The sequence below is a fragment of the Elephas maximus genome, chromosome 6, assembly GCF_024166365.1.
Source record: "Elephas maximus indicus isolate mEleMax1 chromosome 6, mEleMax1 primary haplotype, whole genome shotgun sequence".
In the NCBI taxonomy this organism is placed as follows: Eukaryota; Metazoa; Chordata; class Mammalia; order Proboscidea; family Elephantidae; genus Elephas; species Elephas maximus.
The window spans coordinates 77002468-77023852 of NC_064824.1; the positions used below are offsets into that span (position 1 = coordinate 77002468).

The following is a 21385-nucleotide window of genomic DNA, read 5'->3' on the forward strand; positions in this document are numbered from 1 at the left end:
CAGGTTAGCCGATCCTTCTCTTACAGTTTCCAGTAATAACTGGTTCACTTTATTATCTTTATAATTCATTTACCTCTGTTTGTGATAGCCTTTGCTGAATAAATGATACAAGTTCCTCAAATTCCTTTTCTTCCTTTTCTGACTTCTCTATTTCCTCAATTTCCTGGGGAGAAAAAAAAAAGTATTAAACATGAAACACATTTTGAATGAGAAGATGCATGATTATGTTAAAGTTTCATTGCTGATGCTGCTTAAATTATATAAAGTGATCCAACACAACTGTAGGAGTCTGAAAATTCAAAGGGCATAGGTGTACGAGATGTTCCAAATGTGAATTTGCAGATCATACCAATCTATGTGTTTCTTCTCCTTGACTTTGCTTTAGCAGTTCAAACGCTTGAAGAAGACCCCGGAAGTCAGTGATTCCATACATGCGGGCATATTTTTCATATTCTTTAGGATCAACATTTTTGAGAAGTTCCAGGATATCAATTTCTTCTTCTTCTCCAGGTCCTTTCTTTAAGACTGGAGTCCTGAATGAGGGGAAAAAAAAATGAACACACATCATTGGTCTTCTACTGATTTTGAATTGTCTATCATCATTGAACAATTACAAATGTCACTAAGTTTTTTTTTTCCATGAAGAAACAGTTCTGTGTTATTTATTCAAGAAAAATGAATTTTAATGTTAACTGAAGGAATAAAAAATGGGGGTTTTGAGATGGAGTGAATTAATATTGGACCGCTGTTACAAGGCATAAAAATTGGATCATAGAGTTTAAGAAAAGAAAGGAAAATAGGAACATTTCTGAAGACTTTTCAGTCAGAGAGCTTAATAAAAGAATTAATATAAAGAAAAATAATAATGGTAATAGAAAACTTTAATAAGTGATAAATATTATATGTCCTGGAACAGATATGTGAAAATTAAATGTAGATTAATGCAATAATTACATTGAAACATAAACTGTCTTGAAATTACTGGTAATTAGGCAAAATGGTGAAAACTATTCATAAAAAAAAAGAATTACATATGGAAACAAAAACTTCATACCTAGACACACAAGCAATAATCAGTCTTTTCTATAGGCCATTCCCTTTTGTTTAAAATCTTAGTAAAAATTAGTCTTATTGTTAAAACTTTCTCATGATTATTTGACCTAATGAACCATTAACTTTCATCCAGAGGTTGCACACTTGGTTATCTATTTTTGTTACAATGTCTCTGCATATGTTTCTTAACAATCTGAATCTTGCAGGGGAATCTCCTGGAGGAGGTCCATGTCTTTTGAAAGGCCCCTTTTTTGAATGGAAAATTCATGTGTTATTTTTTTAAACTGAAACTTACTTTTTTAGCATTGCTCTCAGATCTCCTTCAATTTTCTCTTGTTTCTTCCTTTCATCCACCTGTAGGTTAACATTACTTTCAATTTCACCATGCTTGTTAAATGCAACACATCTGTATAATCCAGAATCTGTTTTTGTGGTATCTCTAATTTCCAGCTTTGCTTCATCCCCTTTCTGGTGGATAAAAACGCGACCCCCTTGGTTCAGTTGTCTCCATTTCCCCTTTGTCCATTTAACGTTTGGGATTGGATCACCTCCAACTTTTGCAATGAATGTTGCAGTGGTTTCTAGGAAATAATGAAAACAAATGAATAAAAAAAAATAATTCTCCAAAATTAGTTCTTCTGAAATTTGTAAAAGGTTCCAAATAGAAGAAGATACACTTTTCGCGAAGTACTTACTTTCTACAACTCTAATACTCTGAGGTTCTGATACAAAGAAGAGTCTTCCATCTATGGCTGCCTTCTTGGCTACTGGGACCGCAGCTGGTTTGTCTGAAAAATATATTTACATGTTTTGTTATTACAGTTACCTTAAAATTATGGTAAATATGTTGCTATGTAAAATAAATTATAGGAGCTTGTCACTGTCACTAATTGCATGTACTCTAGGGCTCACTATCAGGGTAGATTACAGACGATAAAACAGCTTCATAGAAATGTATACTAGTGATTGCTATCACAGGCTGGGCTATAATCATATAGGAGTATCAAATCTTGTATTTCTAGACTTTACTGCATAGATTTCCTCCAGGGAAATGATACCAGGCTACCTTGTATCACATTATTACAGCACTAATTTTGAACTTCACTAATTATACCTTCTTGGATATGATAAAAACAGGTTCAAGAAATATAATGGCGAACATATAGTAAATTTAGGAAATCTGTGTTTTTTTTTTTCTCATTAAATTATCTAATACTTTAATTAAAATACTTTTTTAGGTATCTGTACCTTTAATGGCCACTTTTGCTTTGGACGTGTCACTTCCAGCCACATTTGAAGCTTTGCATACGTAATCTCCCGAATCTGCTTTAGCCACATCCTTGAGTTCCAGCACAGCTGTTCTGTTAGCAAAGCTGAAGATGCATTTGTCTGACGGCTTTATTTCCCTGCCAGCCTTCAACCACTGGATCCTAATTGGCTCGGACCCCTGGACATGGCAGGTCAGCTGCACGAATTCTCCTTCACTTGCTGTTACTGAGGTAAGGTGCTGATCAAACACCGGAGGCTTCTTAGGTTCTGGAATTGGAAAGGTATTTTAATGAGGAGCACTAAAGCAAAAAACAGTATTAAATTCCAGGAAATGAACAAGCACTGAGCCAGTGTTGCTTCTAACAGGTAACACTGGCTGCTGCAGTAGAATGGAATGATGTGCTGCCTGGCTTATTCCTCTCTGGAGGCAACAGTTAACATTTGTTGGATTTAAAAAAAAAAAAAGAGAGAGATAAAGGCTTAAAAACAAGCAAGGAACAGATGCCATTCTGTCTACAAATCACCCAAGCATCTGTGTCCTGTTTAAGTGCTGCAGATACTGCACCGGCAGTTCCCATTAACTTCTGTGCCATGTAGCATACTATTGATTCTCTCAAACCTGTACACAGCTACATTTTTGCTGAAACCTAAAACTGAAGGGCTTTTCGGGAAATTCTGCTCATCTATAGTGGCAATGATTGCTCTCCTCTGGAAAAGAAAGCTAACACTTTAGTAATCCCTGAGTTTATATCTTAATATGTTATTTTCTCTGGTACTCATTTTTACCTATTAAATGCAGCTACAGTAGCACTTAAAAACCGAAGTCTAGCTGAAAGGAATTAGAAGCTGAAGCTCACTCTTCAACTGAAAACCAATGAAGGCTTGAGTAACATAGTAACATGAGAGGAAGGCCGTGTGCAGCTTGGTGTTATGTGATGATTTTCTTCAATTGTTCTGTGCCCTATATATCAGAAGAATAAGGCCAATATTTGGAATTGCGAAGATTAAAACTTTGATGTCTACTGTCTTTGGAATTCTATAGATAAGCAGTCTCAAAATTCTAAAGGAAACATTTATCCACTCAATGGCAAAACCACCATGACTGTAAATCATGACTTTAAGGCACTGCTAAGCATACTTTTTTCATTATACTAAATGCTTTTTAAAACTAAACTCATCTAAGTTCTATTAAATGAATGATCAAGATTTGAATTTTAAAACAACTCAGCGGTATTAATCTATTAGTATTAGCAGTTTGGCGTGGCCAAGTAGATCATGAGAGTTGGTAATTAATTCCAAACTCTTCTAGGAGGCTGGTTTATAAAGTTATTTTAATGAATCTGTAGCATAATTATCTGGATGAAGCCATTATGGTTAGAGAATCAGATAAAGAAGATCTCCTTAAACAACACAGTCTATTTCTCTGCCTCAACTATGACTGTGTATTTAAAAACATCTTCCATAGTGGTATGCAACATCACCTTTCCATTCATCTTATTCCTTTTGAGCAAATTTTACCCTTTTGTCTGGGCTTAATATTCATTTGCAAACCAAAAGCTTTGGGCAGTAATTATTTAAATATCATTTTTGAGAAATATACTTAGAAAAAGGAATGCTACGTAACTGGTAATAAGCAGAGTTAGCACAATATTTAACAATGAATAATTGTAAACATTTTCAAAACAAATGTGCTCTATAAAAAACATGTAAGTTGCTTATTCATGCAGTCTAAAGTAGACTTAGACTTCTAACTACTTGAGAGAATTCTGGAATATAATTTGGAAGGTAAGATTTTAGTCCATTTATTAAGTGATATCTACTTTGCTGGGGCATGTAATTAAATTACAATAGATGTTTTTAGTAAATACATATGGACTCCATGGCAAAGCAATTAAATCAAGTATACTTATAAATGTTATAACTTACTTCATCAAGATGTAAGGACAAAGGCACATAGTTATTTAATAGGCAGTGAGGAGACAGACAAAAGGCTAGTGGCTGAGAAAATTACTAACCTTTGATGACAATGGAAGATGTACACAGAGCAGAACCTGCATCATTTGACACCTTGCAGGTGTACAAACCAGCATCGGCCATGCTTGCTTTCCTTACTTGCAGCAGTAATGCATTGTTTTTGAATGTTATTTCACAGTTAGAAGTTGGGTGTATCTCCACATTGTTTCTATACCAAGCAACAGTTATAGGCTGGGAACCAGCAACACGCCCCTCAAGCTTGAAAGAATTCCCTTCTGTTTCTTCTACTGTTTCTGAGAGTTTTTTAGTGAAACTTGGTGGGATCAGCCGCTCTGTAAGAAAGTATGAGGACATATGAAGTGGAATCTAGAAACGCCTTGTTAACATGAGGCTTTTCAAGAAAAAGAAATCATATTTTTCATTAAAAGTGAATGCTAACTAACTCAACATAGTTTATCAGGGTATGTCCCAAAATACTCCAGCCCCTTCCATAAGCTTATTCTAAATCATTCTCTGACTTAATGAAGTGAGTGATAAGAATAATTCATAACCATTTATAGAATCAGAAATTTGTAAAGGGATATGGTTTTAGAGTTTTTTATGATATATAAAGTTTTAGAAAATTGCAGTTTAAAACAAAGTCACTCTTTTTCTCCAAAGGAACTTATTTCTTTCTAAATATCTTTGTCATTTAAAAAACATTGTCCTGGATTTCGTCTGTGATAATAAAAACTGGATCCTTAGGATATAATATAAAATGATGACACTTTGTTGTCCCAGACACAAAAGAAACGATACCTTTTATATTAAGCTGAGCAGAGCAGGAGTCTTTTCCCACTTCATTTACAGCGTAGCAGGAATATTGTCCAGAGTCTCCTTTGTCAACTTTCAGGATTGTCAAGTGGGCACTGTTTTCCAGATAACTAATCTGGTAGTTTCCACCACTTCGTATCTCTCTGTTATCTTTGGCCCAGATGACCTTTATCGGTTGTGTTCCAGTAACGTGGCACTCAAAGTCAGCACTTTCTCCCGCCAGAGCATCCACAGGGGCCAGGGGGATGTCAAAGAAAGGTGGGTTCTTTCCCTCTAAGAGTATAGCAGAAACGCAAGTTTTCAGGCTTCATACTCTGAACCACCCAGTTTATGGAAATTGTGATACTATGTTTTCTCTCTAACTAATTTTGTTATTGATTATAAAAATTTTAATTACAGAAATAGGAAGGAGTTTAAGAATCCACAAACCTGTAAGAATGAGTCTGGCACTAGAAGAAGCAGAGCCTATAGGATTTGTAGCTGTGCAAGAATACTGGCCTGCAAGGCTCCGATCTGTTTTAAAAATATTGAGAGTGGCCACATTATCTAAAAATGATGTCTGTATGTTGGGGCCATCTTTCAAGGGCCTGCCATCTTTATACCAAGACACTGAGATAGGCTCTGATCCACGTATGGCACATTCAAAAACAACTGGCAATCCAACTGTTTCTTGAACATCTCTCAATTGTCGAGAAAATGATGGTGGAAGTTTTTGCTCTGTAGGAACAGGGTTAATAATGAATACTTCTGGTCATTTTTAAATTACTGAATATTTTCCTCACAATTACTGTTCTATAAAATCTGTTGCTGTCGAGTCAATCTCAACTCATAGCAACCTTATAGGCCAGAGTAGAACTGGTCCATAGGGTTTCCAAGGCTGTAAATCTTTATGGAAGCAGACTATCACATCTTTTTCCCACGGAGTGGCTGGCGGGTTTGAATCGCTGACCTTTTGGTTAGCAGCATATCAGAATCTATGAACATATCTTAAATTCACTTGGAGACAAAGCAAAGCATATAGACTTTTGGAGTGGAAGTTTCACTCTGAGGCCACCCTAAAGCAGAGTAAGTACAAAGCTCTGTAAGCCGATAGAGAAATTGATTGGCTTAAGGTATGTCTCCAGGTGTGCAGTTGATTCTCCTTTTTAAGACAGCCTTCTAACAATTTAACTTAAGACACTCATGGGGTGGGATTTTTAAAACAAGGTCGCTTATTTTTCTAAAAGACTTAATTATGGAGACAAATGTACGTGACCTTTCCAACTGAAGATTTAGTCATCTTGCCTCTCTCTCTGTAAAAACTATCAAAAAGGGTAAGTAGCTAAGTATAGATGGAATAACTTAAGTAGAATATTCAACATTTGCAAAAAATTTTCCTGGAACAAAGGTCTTCACTGATACTTTAAATCTAGCTCAAAATCCACACAAATTCATTCACTTTTAAAATATTGCAGTCACCTTGAACAGTGAGGAAAGCTGATGAAGAAACTTCTCCCACACTGTTTTCGGCTCTGCAGATATATTCTCCACTGTCATTACTGTCAACCTGGTTGAAAACCAGTGTAGCCACATTGTTTCTAAAGTGCATTTTGTAGGTATCAGTGGGTCTCAGTTTTGTATCTCCTTTATACCAGGATACCGCAATTTCAGGGGTTCCAGCAAGTTGGCATTGCAAAGAGGCAGAATCTCCAACGGTCACCTTAACAGGCTCCAACTGCTTGACAAAATACGGTGGTTCTGTAGCATCAAAAAAGACAATCAGTAATAGAAGGGACGTGCCAGGATTGATTACTTGTATAAAAAGATACGCATGTGCAATCATAACAAACCTAGTATCAATATTTGTGCTGAACAAGAATCTTTTCCAGAAGCATTTTCAATGTAGCAGTTGTATTGTCCTGCATCCTCTACCATGGTGCTTGGGATTTCCAGGATTGCAGATTTTTCAGTTGTGGTGATAGTACATCTCTGAGAAGGAATTATATTTATGCCATTTTTCTTCCATGTGACTGAAACAGGTGGAGTTCCAGTGTATGTGCCTTCTAGGATCAAGGGTTTCCCTTTCTCTATGCTGTAATCATTGAGCCTCTTGACAAACTTCGCTGGGGCTGAACAAAACAAATCGCAAGGATGAATTCAAACATGCAAACACCCAGTTACAGATACAACAAATTAGCTTATGTATGTAAATTACAAAAATTTGGAATAGCAGTCAAACGAACCTTTTACATAGAGATGTGCTGTACAAGAAGCCTTGCCAGCTTCGTTACTAACTATGCAGGTGTACTCTCCACTTAGTGATGTATCTACATCAAACAACTCCAGCTCAGCAACTGACTCCTCCAAAGACACATTACATCTATCTCCTGGTACTAGCTCACTGCTGCCCTTGAACCAGCTGACACTGAAGGGAGGTGTTCCTTTTATGATGCTTGTGAAAGTTACATTTGTCCCAGTTAAAACATCCATGGAATCAGGTTTCTGAACAAAAGATGGTGGTTCTAAACACAAAGGCACATACCAGAAAAAGTTCAGTATTTGTGAATTGTGACAATAGAAATGCTTAATAAATTATGAAATGCACTTTTCTAATCTATATTTTTCGCTGACCTCTCACAGTCAGAGATGCACCACATTCGTCAGAACCAGCCACATTAGTAGCGACACACGTGTAGTAGCCAGCATCTGATTCTTCCAGCACGTTTACAGTTAAAGCACATGTGTTATCGGTCAGAGTGGCCTGGTATTTTCTTCCACTGCTGATCTCATTTCCTTCATGGAACCAGGAGACAGAGATTGGGGGTGATCCATAGACTTTGCACTCCATCACAACCGAGGAACCAGAAAGACCACTGGTCTCCTTCAATTTTCTTGTGAATGCAGGAGGTACAATTCGGTCTAAATGTCATAAAAAGCACATAAACAAGGGACAACAGTTATAAAGTGATTTGAAAGATAATTATTATCTTTTTGATGAAATATCCCTAGATTCATTTGGCTCCTTTGCAAGGACATCAAAGAATTCCCTATGGGTTCCTATAATCAAAAGCCTAGAGAATGGGCAAGACGTGCTATTTGACTTCTTAAGGATTTTGGTTTCTCTTTGCTGTGATCATTATACGGTGAATTACTACAGCACAAGTGAAAGTAGAAGACCACCATAACCTTATCCAGGGCTTACGTTTTATTCTTACCACCCTGAATTGAGGGAATTCTTCCAAAAGAAAGGGAAACAACATTCGGACTGGATTTTCTTCTAATTTCACAGGTATGTTACACCCCTGATTTTGCTGATTCAGAGGGTGTCAAACTCACGTTAGGCTGTAGAAGATGAAGTTTTCCTTACATGTATGTGTAAATCAGAATCTACCTTATTATATTGATGGAACAAAAGCCCAACCAACCAACCTGAAACTTGAACAGAGGCTGTGCAGCTGTCTTTGCCAACAGGGTTTTGCACCTCAAAACTGTATACCCCACTGTCATTAGGGGTTACGCTGATAATCTTAAGGCCTGATACTTTGTTGAAGAAGCTTATTTTGTATTTGCTGTCACTCATCAGTTCTTTCCCATCCTTAAACCACTTAGTACTGAGTTCTGGTGTTCCGGTTACTATACACTCCAGGGTACAGGTATCTCCTGAAGTCACACTTATGGATTCCGGCTTTTCCACAATTGCTGCAGGCTCTGAAATGAGGTGGGATTCACATCCACATTTTAAAATCAAGTCAAAAAATTAAAGAAAACACAGACACTGACACGTGTGTATCTCATATTCATGGTAACATCATTTTGTACTAACCAAGAATAGATAGTGTGGCAGAGCACTCCTGCATTCCAGCATCGTTTCTGATCTGACAGGTGTATTTTCCTGCATTGCCTGGTTCTGCTCTTGAGAACTGTAAGGTTGCAATGTTTTCTGAATAAGAAATCCATATGTTGTCACTTTCTCTAACGATTTCCCCCTTATCTTTGAACCATGTCACAGAAATTGGCTCAGCGCCTTCAATAGTAGTCTGCAGCTGAACTTCTTTATCAACAATAGTAGAAATGTCACTAAGCGTCTTCAAAAATCTGGGTGGTGCTGATGAAAAAGAGGCAAACCAGGGTTTTAAAATGCATGTAACTAATCATATTTCCCTCAAATCACAAACACTAAGCCTTAAAGTAGTGATGATGTATCATTTCCATTTCTTAAATAAGAGGCACTGTTGTTGGATGGGAAACCCTGGTGGTACAGTGGTTAAGTGCTATGGCTACTAACCAAAAGGTCAGCAGTTAAAATCCACCAGGCACTCCTTCGAAACTCTATGGGGCAGTTCTACTCTGTCCTACAGGGTCACTATGAGTTGGAATCGACTCAATAGCAATGGATTGGTTTTGGTTGCTGGATGGGAGTAGGGACACGTTAGGGTTTGTATTAAGCAGAAAGAGTTAAATCTTGTTTTATCCTAACTCCAACTTTCTAAACTCAATCAAAATCTATCAGCAAAATTGACTAAGGATATTCGGTTGGATTTGAGGTAAAATAGGAAGCATACCAAACATAAAAGAAAAATGTAGAAGAGACTGCTAATTATGTAGGACTGTAGGAGGTGACAGACTACTAAAATTAGAGGAAAAACAGTAAACATAAGAGAATGAAGTTAATCTAACCTCTCAGAGTGATAGAACCAATGCAAGTGTCAGTCCCCACATCGTTTATGGCTTTACACTGATATTCCCCGATGTCTGCAGCATCAACATGCAGGATGTGAATACTCGTAAGGAAGTTTTCAGACATTATCTTGTACTTCTTGCCACTTCTAAGTTCTCTCTTGTCTTTATGCCAAGAAACTTGAAATGGAGGAGTACCCTGAAGCTCACATTCAAGGTGAACATCAGCTCCTTTCAGTGTCTCAATAGGATGAGGTTTTTTGCTGAAAATGGGTGGTTCTAAAATTATAAGGTAATTTAGTTAAAAAAAAAAAAAAGGAAAATTAGGATGTATTCTGTAAGTATATAGGTATAAGTAAGAATCAATTTTCTATTTTGTCATGGAGAGAAAAAAACATTACTTTCATTTTTTAAAAATCATTCTTTAACAATTTTAAGACTTTTTTTTTAGTTTAAGACATTTTTGACAATTTTAAGACACTTTAGTAATGGAGAGGCAAATGGGAAAGGAAAAGGATAACTAGAGAAGAGGCTAATCCAAAGAACACAAAGAAAGAGTGCGAAGTGACTGACCTTTAACTTTTAGGGAGGTGCTGCTGCTTGCACTGCCTGCTGTATTGTGGGCCTCACATGTGTAGTCTCCACTGTCCTCAACACTGAGATTGTACATTTCCAACACCGCCACTGAGTCAACAAACGACATTCTGACTTTACTACTCTCTTGAAGTTCAGTCTCTTCTTTGTACCATAAAACTTTAATTTCTGGAGACCCGCCTATTTTGCATTCGTATCTCGTGTATTCATCCTGTTTCACAATTCTTGAAGGTTCTAGCTTCTTAATGAATCTGGGTGGTTCTACGGAACCAAGAGGGAAAACACAGGTTAAGGGATGGAAAAGACACACATAACTTAAGACAAAGTGAAACGAGGAATCTCTGTCAAACAGAGAGGCCTGTAAGTCTGGAAAACAAATTCATTTGATGCCATTTCAAGGATGAATAGTTAAATAAAACCCAAATAGTAAATCTCTAAACTAGAATACATTTATTTTTGAAAGCATCCACATCAGGTACTATTGTAAGGGGAGAAAGAAAAGACATTAATCCCTATTGTGCAGCCCTGTTCCCAGCCAAAGTGTCACTTCTCTAGTGCCAAGACAGAGGCAAGAGCTTCTGAGGGTCCACAGGGAATGAGAGAGTCTGATTACTCTCCTATATGTAAACTACTGGAGGACTATTTCCTATGGTTGCAGTGATGACAATTATCTACCATGAAGAGCTGGAATAGCAAAATTGGGCCAGATATCTTAATATTTTCTTTTATAGCCCTTAAATAGGTATTTCATCAGCCTTCATAATTTCCCCTTGAAGTGGGTGAGAGCAATGCTTTCTTCATTAAGTGAAGCAAAAAAAAAAATCAGGCTTAGGGAGATAAAAGTAATTAGCTATATGTCACATAGTAAATGGGATGCTAAACCTAATTCTAGTCTAATTTCAAGGTATTTATAAACCATTGCAACAAAAACCCTTAAAAATGCCATAATGGGTTAGACCAGTTGTCCATTGAGTTTAGACTCAATTTCTTACTATAGCAATCATGAACGTGCTAGAAAGACAAGGTTGCTTTCCACGGTGTGAGCTTCAGAAAGAATATTGATATATTCAGCAGTCCCCTGCCTTCCAGTATTATTTAAGTAGGGCTTTTTTTACTGGGTTGCTATCCCTGGTGGCACAGTAGTTAAGAGCTCAGGCTGCTAACCAAAAGGTTGGCAGGTCAAATCTACCATCTCCTCCTTTGAAACCCTATAGGGCAGTTCTACTCAGTCTTACAGTGTAGTTATGAGTCCGAATTGACTCAATGGCAACGAGTTGTTGTAATGGGTAGTGGAAAACAAGAAGCTGACCTTAATTAATTACTTAATTAATCTGGGCTCTTCCTGAAGGGTTAGTTTGTAGTTCTACTGTCCCTCAGAGGGACAAAATCCATTCATTTTCTAACTCCTGGGGAAAATCAGTCATTTGACATAACTTCTTTTGTCTGTCTTAGGATAACTCCTCTCAAACTTGGATTTTCTTAGAATTCTGTAAAAAGTTTATTTTCACTCTCTCTTTAGTCTCTATTTTTAGCCATTAAAAACATTCCTTTTCAGTCTTCGTCTTCCTAGTTTAAAAATTGTTTTTAAGAAAAATGTTTTAATTGTTCCTGTTTGGAAGACCCTTGATCCCTTTGATCATTTCTCATCACTAGACCATGGTCCTTCCTTTAAATATAACTTTCAAGCACATCCACCCTCCTATATTTTAAGATACTGAAAATATAAAAGAGAGAACTTGCTACTTCATTCTAACAAGTACCTTGTACACCCAGTTGGGCATAACAAGAATCTTTTCCAGCGACGTTACTTGCATAGCAAGTGTACTGCCCAGCATCGCCTTTGCCTACTTTGAGAACTGTCAGAGTGGCAGTATTTTCAACCAAAGTCATCTTGTAGTTGCCTCCAGGGCGAATCTCTCGGTTATCTTTGGCCCAGGTGATTTTGATTGGAGCAGTTCCAGTTACATGGCATTTAAAAGAACCACTTTCTCCAAGAGCAAGATCTACTGATACAGGCTTCAGATCAAAGAAAGGAGGCACTTCATGTTCTAAAAAGAATGAAGACCAACATGGTGATTGGAGTTTCCATGTTCCCAGACAGAAACTAAATGGCACCAGTCCTTTGATGGCCCAGAGCAGTGAAGCTGGTTTATATTTAAAGAGGGAAAGTGATAAACTACTCACCTAAGAGAATGAGCTTGGCACTGGATGAAGCAGTCCCAAAAGAATTAGAAGCTGAACAATTGTACTGACCAACATGGCTCTGGTCAGTTTGCAAAATCTGAAGAGTTGCTACATTACGAACAAAAGATGTTTGCAAATTAGAGTCCTCTTTCAAAAGTACCCCATCCTTGTACCAAGACACTTGAAGAGGTTCTGAGCCATTGATGCGACATTCAAATGCAACTGGGAAGCCAAGAATCTCCTGAACATCCTTCAGTTTTCTTGCAAAGGAAGGTGGAAGTTTGCGCTCTGTAAAGAAGTTACAGATAATCCTTTTTTACAAGAGAGCAAACACCCACAACATACTTTGATCCATTAAAATTTAGATTTTTATAAGAAAATGAAACTGTCAACACACAGAAAGATGAGTTCAACGAAACCATCATCACCTTTGATAACAAGCACAGCTGAAGAAGCGACTGCCCCCACAATGTTCTCTGCCTTGCATGTGTACTCTCCCACGTCGCTGTGATCTACTTTGTTGATTACTAGTGAGGCAACATTATTTTTGAACTGCATTTTATATGCAGGAGCTGATCGTAGTTTTGTGTGTTCTTTGTACCAAGAAATTCTAATTTCTGGGGTTCCATCCACTTTACACTGTAAAGTTGTAGGTTCTCCAATGGCTGCTTCCACATGTTCCAGAGGTTCAATAAAATAAGGTGGTTCTACAGTACAAAGGACGGTAATGAATCAGTCATGCTAACTAAGAAAAGATGCTTAAAGAAAGAAGACAGTAATAACAAGAGGTCGCTCTCACACACCTAAGACAGACACCAGTGCTTCACAAATGTCTTGACCAGCCTCGTTTTCTATCAGGCAGCTGTATTGTGCATAATCTTCTATTGTGCTCTCAAGAATTTCCAGTATTGTTGATTTTTCTGTCGTGGTAATACTGCAATTCTGAGACTGTGAAAGAGGAAATTCATTCTTCATCCAGCTTACTGAGATCGGAGGTGTGCCAGAATATGTGGCCTCAAGAACTATGGGGCTTCCTGACTCAACACTGAAATCAGCCAATCTTTTCACGAAAGTGGCTGGTTCTATAAGGAGAAAACATGAGGTTAAAATTCCCTTCTCCAATGAAGATTGAGAAAAATGAAAAAGCAATACATGAATTAGAGAAAAGAACAAACCTTTCACAAAAAGATGTGTGGTACAGGAAGCACTGCCTGCGTCATTAGTTACAAGGCAAGAATAGTCTCCACTCTGTAGTGGCTCCACCTCTAACAACTCCAGTTCTGTGACAAAGTCTTCTAGAGAGATGGTGCACGACTCGCCTGACACCAATTCCCTGCTGCCTTTAAACCATTTGACTTGGAAAGGAGGAGTGCCTCTAAAGACACTGGTGAATATAAGACTCGTTCCCGGTAAAACTTCCACAGAATCAGGGGTTTGTTCAAAAGATGGTGGTTCTAGACATCCCAGGGAGAAAAAGAGTAGGAGAAAAAAGAAATTCAAGTGAGAAGTGCGTCTGCTACTTGAAGAAAAAGAAACTAAGACTAAAAATGAAGGCAAAATAACAAAATTCCCTGCACTATAGGCATTAAGTGCCGTGAAGAGGCGTTAGAGAAGCAGTAGCCCGGTCCTTCTCACTGACCTTGGACTGTCAGGACAGCCGAGCATTCCTCAGAACCAGCTACGTTGGCAGCCACACATGTGTATATCCCTGTGTCGGAGGGCTCCAACAAGCTTAGATTCAAGGTACAGACGTTTTCTGAAAAGCTGGAATGACATTTGGGCCCGCTAACGATTTCATTTCCATCTTGAAACCAGCCAACTGAAATCGGGGCAGAGCCAGAGACTCGGCACTCCAAAACAACGGAGGCCCCCAGGATGGCATTTGTGTCTTTCAGCTTGCGGATGAAGGAAGGAGGCACGACGCGATCTATGTGGAGAAGGGTAGTTTTTTTTGTTTAAGGACAAACTATTTTTATTTTCCCGGAAAAACTGTATATAGACTGAGCCTCATACTACTCACCGGAAACATGGACAGACACAGTGCAGTTACTTTTACCAACACTGTTTTTCACTTCAAAGCTATATAGCCCCTTATCGCTCATTTCTGCAGAGGGGATTTTGAGGGAAGCCACTTTGTTAACGAACGTGATGTGATGTTTGCTGTCCGCAGATATTTCTCTTCCATCTTTGAACCACCTGGCTGAAAGCTCTGGTGTCCCAGTCACCACACACTCCAACGCAAAAGGGTTCCCCGTGGTGACGGTCATGGGCTCTGGCTTCTCCGTGATTCTGGCTGGCTCTAAGAGAGGAAGCATAGTGCAGTGAACGTGAGGTCGACTCCCAAACTCAGACAGAGCGTCATCACTATATTATCGAATAAGAGTAATATCTGCAGAAAGTGATCACAGATCATTCAACTTTATTTTTTTTGTAGGCTGAGCTTTGTTACTAACCTAGTACGGTCAAAACCGCCGAGCACTCTCTCATTCCGGCATCATTCTTGATTTGGCACACATATTTTCCAGAATTAGATGCTTCCGGGCTTCCAAGTTGGAGAGTTGCAATGTTATCCATGAATGAAATCCTGGTATTTTCACTCTCTCTGATAACGTCACCATTTTTCAGCCAGACAACAGAAATTGGCTGGAAGCCTTCCACTACAGCCTGCAACTCAACGGCATCCCCAACAAGGGTTGAGGTGTCACTTAACTTTTTCACAAATCGTGGAGGTTCTAATAAAAGAGATTAGTGGTCAGAGAAAAAAAGAATAAGAATCACAGTCCCACAAATTAGGAGTCAAGCAAAAAAAGGCGCACGGAAGAGGCATATTTTTTGTGCTCATGCATACAAACCTTTGAATTTCACAGTGCAAACACACGTGTCACTTCCCACCTCGTTAGCAGCTTTGCAGTAATATTCGCCTACATCAGAGGCTTCAAAACGAAGGATATGAAGACTAGTATCAAAGTTTTTTGAAGTGATTTTAAATTTCTTGCTGCTTCGAACTTGTTTTCGATCTTTAACCCACACCACTTCAAATGGGGGAGTTCCCGAAATTTCACATTGTAAAATAACATCAGAATCTTTAAGGGCTCCAACTGGAGAAGGCTTCTGGCTGAAAACAGGAGGAGCTAACAGAAAGAAAAAAAAAAAAAATGATGAATGATGAGAACAGTTGCTTACTTAAAAAGGAAAAAATATTTTAGAATATAGAATCAGTAAGAGTGATTGGTGTGACCATCTGATGATATGCCCACACAAGAAATGACAATTCATAAAAGCTACTTTAAGAATTCTAAGGTTATTCCAAGTAACCTTAACTTTTTTTTTTTCCTTTTGAGCTTATAACATTGCTGAGAAGGAATCCAGATAAGAGGAGAAGGAAGAAAGGAAGAAGTTTTGTGTGGTCTAACCTTTAACTGTCAGTGCTGTGCTGCAGCTTGCGTCACCAACACCGTTATGAGCTTCACAGATGTAGTCCCCACTGTCCTCAGTGCTCGCTTCATTGACGGTAAGCAGTGCCACGGAATTAATGAATGACATGTTGTATTTCCAGCTTTCATGAAGTTCACTGTCATTGCGGAACCACAAGACTTTGATTTCTGGGGAACCGCTTATCTTACATTCCAGTTGAACGGGTTCTCCCTGCTTTGCAACTTTTGAAGCTTCTAATTTCTTAACAAACTTTGGAGGTTCTAGTAAACCAAAAGAAAAAGTCATTAGGGAATATTTCCAAATTAAAATAGCTCGTTTGTGACTGAAGATTCCATAAATTCATATTTAAACTGGGTTAGTATTAAGACAATTTTTTCTGAGGATTTCATGGTAAAATAAGTTTTCTTTCCTATGAAGTAACCTTTTTATGGTTTTAGTAGAGAATTTAGTTGACATATTTATTTTTGTAGTTTGGACATGTAACCTAAAAACATACAATATATTATAGATATATTTGATAAACATTTAGTAATGATAAGTCAAAGTGTCGTAACGGGAAAAGAATTTAAAAGAGAATGGGTAGTTGAAATAACATTTAACAAATTTCAATCAAACAACACTTTTAAATAAGGTTATACCTAGAGAGACACTAACTTAAAGAAAAACATAAAAAAGAAAGTATAATTTTGATAAATGTTACCTCCAACACTAATGTACAAATTCTAACAGGATCCAGTTAGTTTATTTTAAAACTAAAGAAACTTTTAGAAGACAATTACAGAAACATGAGAAAGCCCCAGTGGTCGTAAATGCCATGCGATGATACCTTTTACACTGAGTTGAGCTGAGCACATGTCTTTGCCGACATCATTGGTTGCTTGACAAGTGTATTGACCAGAGTCTCCTTTGCCTACTTTAAGAATTCTCAAGTGGGGAGTGTTTCCCACACACGTGATTGTATAGTTTCCTCCAGGACGGATCTCCTTGTTATCTTTTGACCAAGTGATTCGCATTGGTTGGGCACCAGTAACGTGACACTCAAAATCAGCGCTTTCTCCAGCAATAACATCTATAGATACAGGCTTGATGTCAAAGAAGGGAGACTTCTTAGGTTCTGGAAGATGAGAGGAAAAGTCAATGTATACTGTTTTTGCTTTTTTCATTGCCCATTTCTACTTTGACAATGCAATAAGAAGTCATGATTTGCAAAGAGAGAGATTAACATGGAAACAAACCTCTTGCTGTCAGCCTAGCACTAGAAGATGCTGTCCCAAGTGGATTGGAAGCTGAGCAAGAGTACTGGCCAGAGTGACTCAAGTCAGTCTGCAAAATTTTTAAAGTTGCCACATTATCTACAAATGATGTCTGCAGGTTTTCATCATCTCTTAAAAGTACACCATCTTTATACCAGCACACTTGAATGGGTGCTGAGCCATTTAATCGACAAGTGAGTGTAACTGGTAACCCAACGGTTTGTTCAATGTCTTTTAATTGTCTTGCAAAGGAAGGTGGAAGTTGGCGCTCTGTAGAAAAACAAGTAATACTTGAGACATTAGTAGATGAAAGGAAAACTTCCCAATAAAGATAAAAGAGTTAAGATAAGCAAAAAAGAAATTTCTTAATTTTCAAAATAATATCATCACCTTGAATTCTGAAGATAGTCTTAGAAGAAGCAGTTCCTATACTATTTTCTGCTTTACATGTGTACTCTCCACTGTCATTGATATTCACTTTATTAAAAACAAGCGTGGCCATATTGTTTGTGAAGTAGGTCCTATATTCAGGAGTTGGCCGTAACTTGGTGTCTCCTTTGTACCAAGACACTGTAATTTCTGGTGTCCCAGCAACTTGGCATTGTAAGGATACCGAATCTCCAACGGATGCCTCCAGAGGTTCCAGTTCCGTAACAAAATAAGGAGGTTCTGAAGAATAAAGACTCATAATCAGCAACTGGAATTAAGGAGAGCCAAACAAAACCACGCTTCATGTTAGAAGAATGCAAATAATTTAAGGAAGAATGAGGCCAACACACCTAATGTGGATACCAGAGCTTCGCAAACATCCCTTCCTGCCTCGTTTTCAATCTCACAGGAATACTGTCCCGTATCTCTTTTGGTGCTATTGAGAATTTCCAAGATGCAAGTTTTCTCTGTTGTGACAATGTTGCATTTTTCAGACTGAGTTATGTTAAAACCATTCTTTTTCCAGGTGACTGAAATTGGAAGGGTTCCAGTATAGGTGCTCTCCAGAATTATTGATTTCCCTGGTTCTACAGATTGATCACTCAATTTCTTCACAAATGCAGCTGGTTCTAGTGAGTGAGAAAGCCCAGTGGTTAAACACAGTAAAAACACAACGATGTCTGTATACAGAAAATAGGAAGATGAATGCACTTAAGCCAACCTTTGACAAAGAGATGAGTTGTGCAGAATGTATGGCCAGCATCATTAGAAACCACACAGGTATATTCCCCACTCTGAGATACATCGACATTAAATAATTCCAGTTCTGCCACAGTGTCTTCAAAGTAGATGTTGCACTTGTCTCCTTTCACTAGTTCCCTGGCACCTCTGAACCAGCCAACCTTGAATGGAGGGGTTCCTCTAATAACACTTGTGAAGGTTACATTTTTGCCTGGTAGTACTTCTGAAGGCTCAGGTTCCTTCACAAAAGAGGGTGGTTCTATATAGACAAGGGGGACAATGAAAAGATCCTGTAAGCTTTAAAGCTAGTTGCAATTTTGAATCAAAAAAGAGAACTTCTGATTCTATGTCAACCTGAATGTGGACTCATGAAGGAATTTGTAAGAAAGAGTTTGACTGTCTGACACTGACCTTGTACAGTCAACACTGCACGGCATTCGTCAGACCCAGCAACATTAGCAGCCACACATGTGTAACTGCCCATATCCGATGAGTCCAGGGAATTTAGCTGCAAAGTGCAGACATTATCTGAAAATATGGTTTGGTACTTGGCTCCACTGACAATCTTTGTTTTCTCATGAAACCAGGCAATAGAGATAGGAGAGGATCCAGCTACTTTGCACTCCAAGATGCAAGAGGTCCCCAGCACCCCACCGGTATTTTTCAGTCTTCGTGTGAAAGACGGAGGAACCGCTCGGTCTGTGTGAGAAAAGGCAAGAGACTCATGACGATTTGAGAGAGGAGACTTGAAAGAAGGAATCTTTTAAAAGGAATTTTCGAGCAGTCAGTGGAAAATATCTGAACTAACCGGAAATATCAATCACAGCTGTGCAGCTACTTTTTCCAACATTATTTTGAACCTGGAAAGTGTATGTTCCTGCATCTTGCTTTTCAACAGAGAGAATCTTTAAAGAAGAGACTTTGTTGAAGAAGCTAAATTTGTGTTTTTGGCTGCTGGTCAACAGTTTTCCATCCTTGTACCATTCAACTGAGAGTTCGGGAGTGCCAGCCACCTTACACTCCAAGGTGCACGTTTCTCCTACAGTCACTGTCATTGGTCCTGCCTTCTCGACAATGACTGCGGGCTCTGAAACGAAACGTGATATCCATCTGTCAAAGTCTGTGACCTTTACTAAGTCTCCATCAAATTCACTAATATTGTTTCCTCCAATGATAGGGTTAGGTTAGGGCTCTCTCCCTAGATTTTAAAATGTGATTCCATAATTACATGTTGTCGTAAGATTACAGGAACTACTAGTAAGACATACGTGTTTGTGCACTAGTCTACTTCCAAAACAATTTTGACCATGTACATTAGACAGTGTATACTGATTTCAACTTTAGCCTCTTTTGAGCCAAGGCTACATGTTATTATGGATTACTTGAGTTTTTATTCCTTGCCATTTTTTATTTATTTTAAGGTGTTAAAGACGGTTTTTTGAAAATTCTTATCTAAACAATTTCTAAATTTAAATTTAATATGTCCCAAAAAATGAAAGCTCAAGTCTCTTATCAAACTTAGATGTTTGAAGCTTGTGAGCTTTAACAACTAGTACTTTGGAAACAAAATTTCCTTGTGGCGTTTGCTGGCTCCCACCTGTTTCAGGCTTAAACAAAAGATAGTTACTATGATATCTGCTTATCCACCAAGAAATGCAGCAAGTAAACAATAAAACACGTGGTTAAATTTTGTTAGAATCACAGAAAGAGAGATGAGTGCTGGAAAGATCAACTAGGTCCTCTCCTCTAAACCTTCCAAAGAGATGATCGATATAGTTCTAGAAGAAACTCCAAAAAAGAGATTCTGCCAGTCATTCTTAGTAACTCATCCCAGTGTTTGGTACCATTTTCTACCATGGGACTATTGTACCAACCTAAAACAGTCAGAGTGGCCATGTTCTCCCGCATTCCTCCATCATTCTTGACTTGACAGATATACTTCCCAGCATCAGCTGGTTCTGCTTTTGCAAACTGTAGAGTTGCAACATTTTCCACAAATGTAATTCTGATATTTTCACTTTCTCTAATTACTTCTTCCTTCTCTTTAAGCCACTGAACAGAAATAGGCTGGGCACCTTCTATGGATGCTTGTAACTCAGCTGGCTCACCAGCTACAACAATGAGGCTGCTCAGTTTGGAGACAAATCTTGGGGGTTCTGAAGAGGGAAAGATGAATGGAAATTGTTGCAAAGATTGTCCAGATAATGGAAGAGAGACAGAGAAAAAAAAGCATTTTGCATATTTCCAATATTTCTGCCACGTGTTAAGAAATATACCTACCTTTTAAATTTACAGTACAAATGCAAGTATCACTTCCAACTTCATTCTGTGCCTTACAGTGGTATTCACCAATATCTGAGGTTTCAACATTTAGAATGTGAATGCTTGCATGGAAGTTTTTGGATGCAATCTTGTATTTCTTGCTACTTCGGAGTTGACGCTTGTCTTTATACCACACCACCTCAAATGGTGGTGTTCCCAAAAGTTCACACTCAAGACTAACTTCAGTGTTTTTAAGAGTTTCTACTACAGGAGGGATGCTGCTAAAAATAGGTGGTTCTGTAAAATAAACAATTTCTCATGAGTTGGGCTATTTCACTTCATAGACTGAGAGGTTTTTGTTTCTTTGTTTTAAATTGAAAGGAAGGTTCAAGATACTATAAAGGCTAAGTAGTGTCCAGTACTATCACTCAGAGAGGCAGTTAACCTTTATAAGATCACTCAGCTAGGTAGTTGGAGAACCTAGACTAGACTGACGTTCTGATTTAGGAGTTGAGCACTCTGCCTCTCACCTTACTAGTTTATCTTGGACTATAAAGGCTGATATAAAATTTGTAAGAAAACAAGTATTATTAATTAATATGATTTGCATGAAATATGGAATCCTGACTTGAGAGATAAAAGCTTTTGTATATCCTCTATATCTGAGTCACTTGGAAGTCCTCACAACATCTGTGATCTAAGCCTTCTATTTCAGTAAGTGT

The 21385-nt window shown here is 38.1% G+C and overlaps 1 protein-coding gene across 1 annotated transcript in view; it reads right to left on the reverse strand.

Annotated features, from left to right (window-relative positions):
- Nucleotides 1–21385, reverse strand: part of TTN (titin) — a 275933-nt gene that overhangs the window by 173295 nt on the left and 81253 nt on the right. Inside the window, exons 66-100 of the mRNA XM_049887553.1 lie at nucleotides 20682–20960; nucleotides 20276–20557; nucleotides 19210–19488; nucleotides 18813–19100; nucleotides 18382–18660; nucleotides 18011–18289; nucleotides 17622–17900; nucleotides 17214–17501; nucleotides 16805–17092; nucleotides 15957–16238; nucleotides 15396–15674; nucleotides 14997–15275; nucleotides 14564–14842; nucleotides 14183–14470; nucleotides 13719–13997; nucleotides 13347–13625; nucleotides 12972–13250; nucleotides 12544–12831; nucleotides 12120–12407; nucleotides 10339–10620; nucleotides 9766–10044; nucleotides 8912–9193; nucleotides 8518–8796; nucleotides 7720–8007; nucleotides 7332–7610; nucleotides 6939–7217; nucleotides 6568–6846; nucleotides 5539–5826; nucleotides 5095–5382; nucleotides 4338–4628; nucleotides 2302–2589; nucleotides 1749–1841; nucleotides 1349–1634; nucleotides 350–533; nucleotides 74–163 (exon numbers count right to left, since the gene is read on the reverse strand). Of these exons, the coding sequence (XP_049743510.1) occupies nucleotides 74–163; nucleotides 350–533; nucleotides 1349–1634; nucleotides 1749–1841; nucleotides 2302–2589; nucleotides 4338–4628; nucleotides 5095–5382; nucleotides 5539–5826; nucleotides 6568–6846; nucleotides 6939–7217; nucleotides 7332–7610; nucleotides 7720–8007; nucleotides 8518–8796; nucleotides 8912–9193; nucleotides 9766–10044; nucleotides 10339–10620; nucleotides 12120–12407; nucleotides 12544–12831; nucleotides 12972–13250; nucleotides 13347–13625; nucleotides 13719–13997; nucleotides 14183–14470; nucleotides 14564–14842; nucleotides 14997–15275; nucleotides 15396–15674; nucleotides 15957–16238; nucleotides 16805–17092; nucleotides 17214–17501; nucleotides 17622–17900; nucleotides 18011–18289; nucleotides 18382–18660; nucleotides 18813–19100; nucleotides 19210–19488; nucleotides 20276–20557; nucleotides 20682–20960 (9416 nt within the window). The remainder of the gene's footprint in view (nucleotides 1–73; nucleotides 164–349; nucleotides 534–1348; nucleotides 1635–1748; nucleotides 1842–2301; nucleotides 2590–4337; nucleotides 4629–5094; nucleotides 5383–5538; nucleotides 5827–6567; nucleotides 6847–6938; nucleotides 7218–7331; nucleotides 7611–7719; nucleotides 8008–8517; nucleotides 8797–8911; nucleotides 9194–9765; nucleotides 10045–10338; nucleotides 10621–12119; nucleotides 12408–12543; nucleotides 12832–12971; nucleotides 13251–13346; nucleotides 13626–13718; nucleotides 13998–14182; nucleotides 14471–14563; nucleotides 14843–14996; nucleotides 15276–15395; nucleotides 15675–15956; nucleotides 16239–16804; nucleotides 17093–17213; nucleotides 17502–17621; nucleotides 17901–18010; nucleotides 18290–18381; nucleotides 18661–18812; nucleotides 19101–19209; nucleotides 19489–20275; nucleotides 20558–20681; nucleotides 20961–21385) is intronic.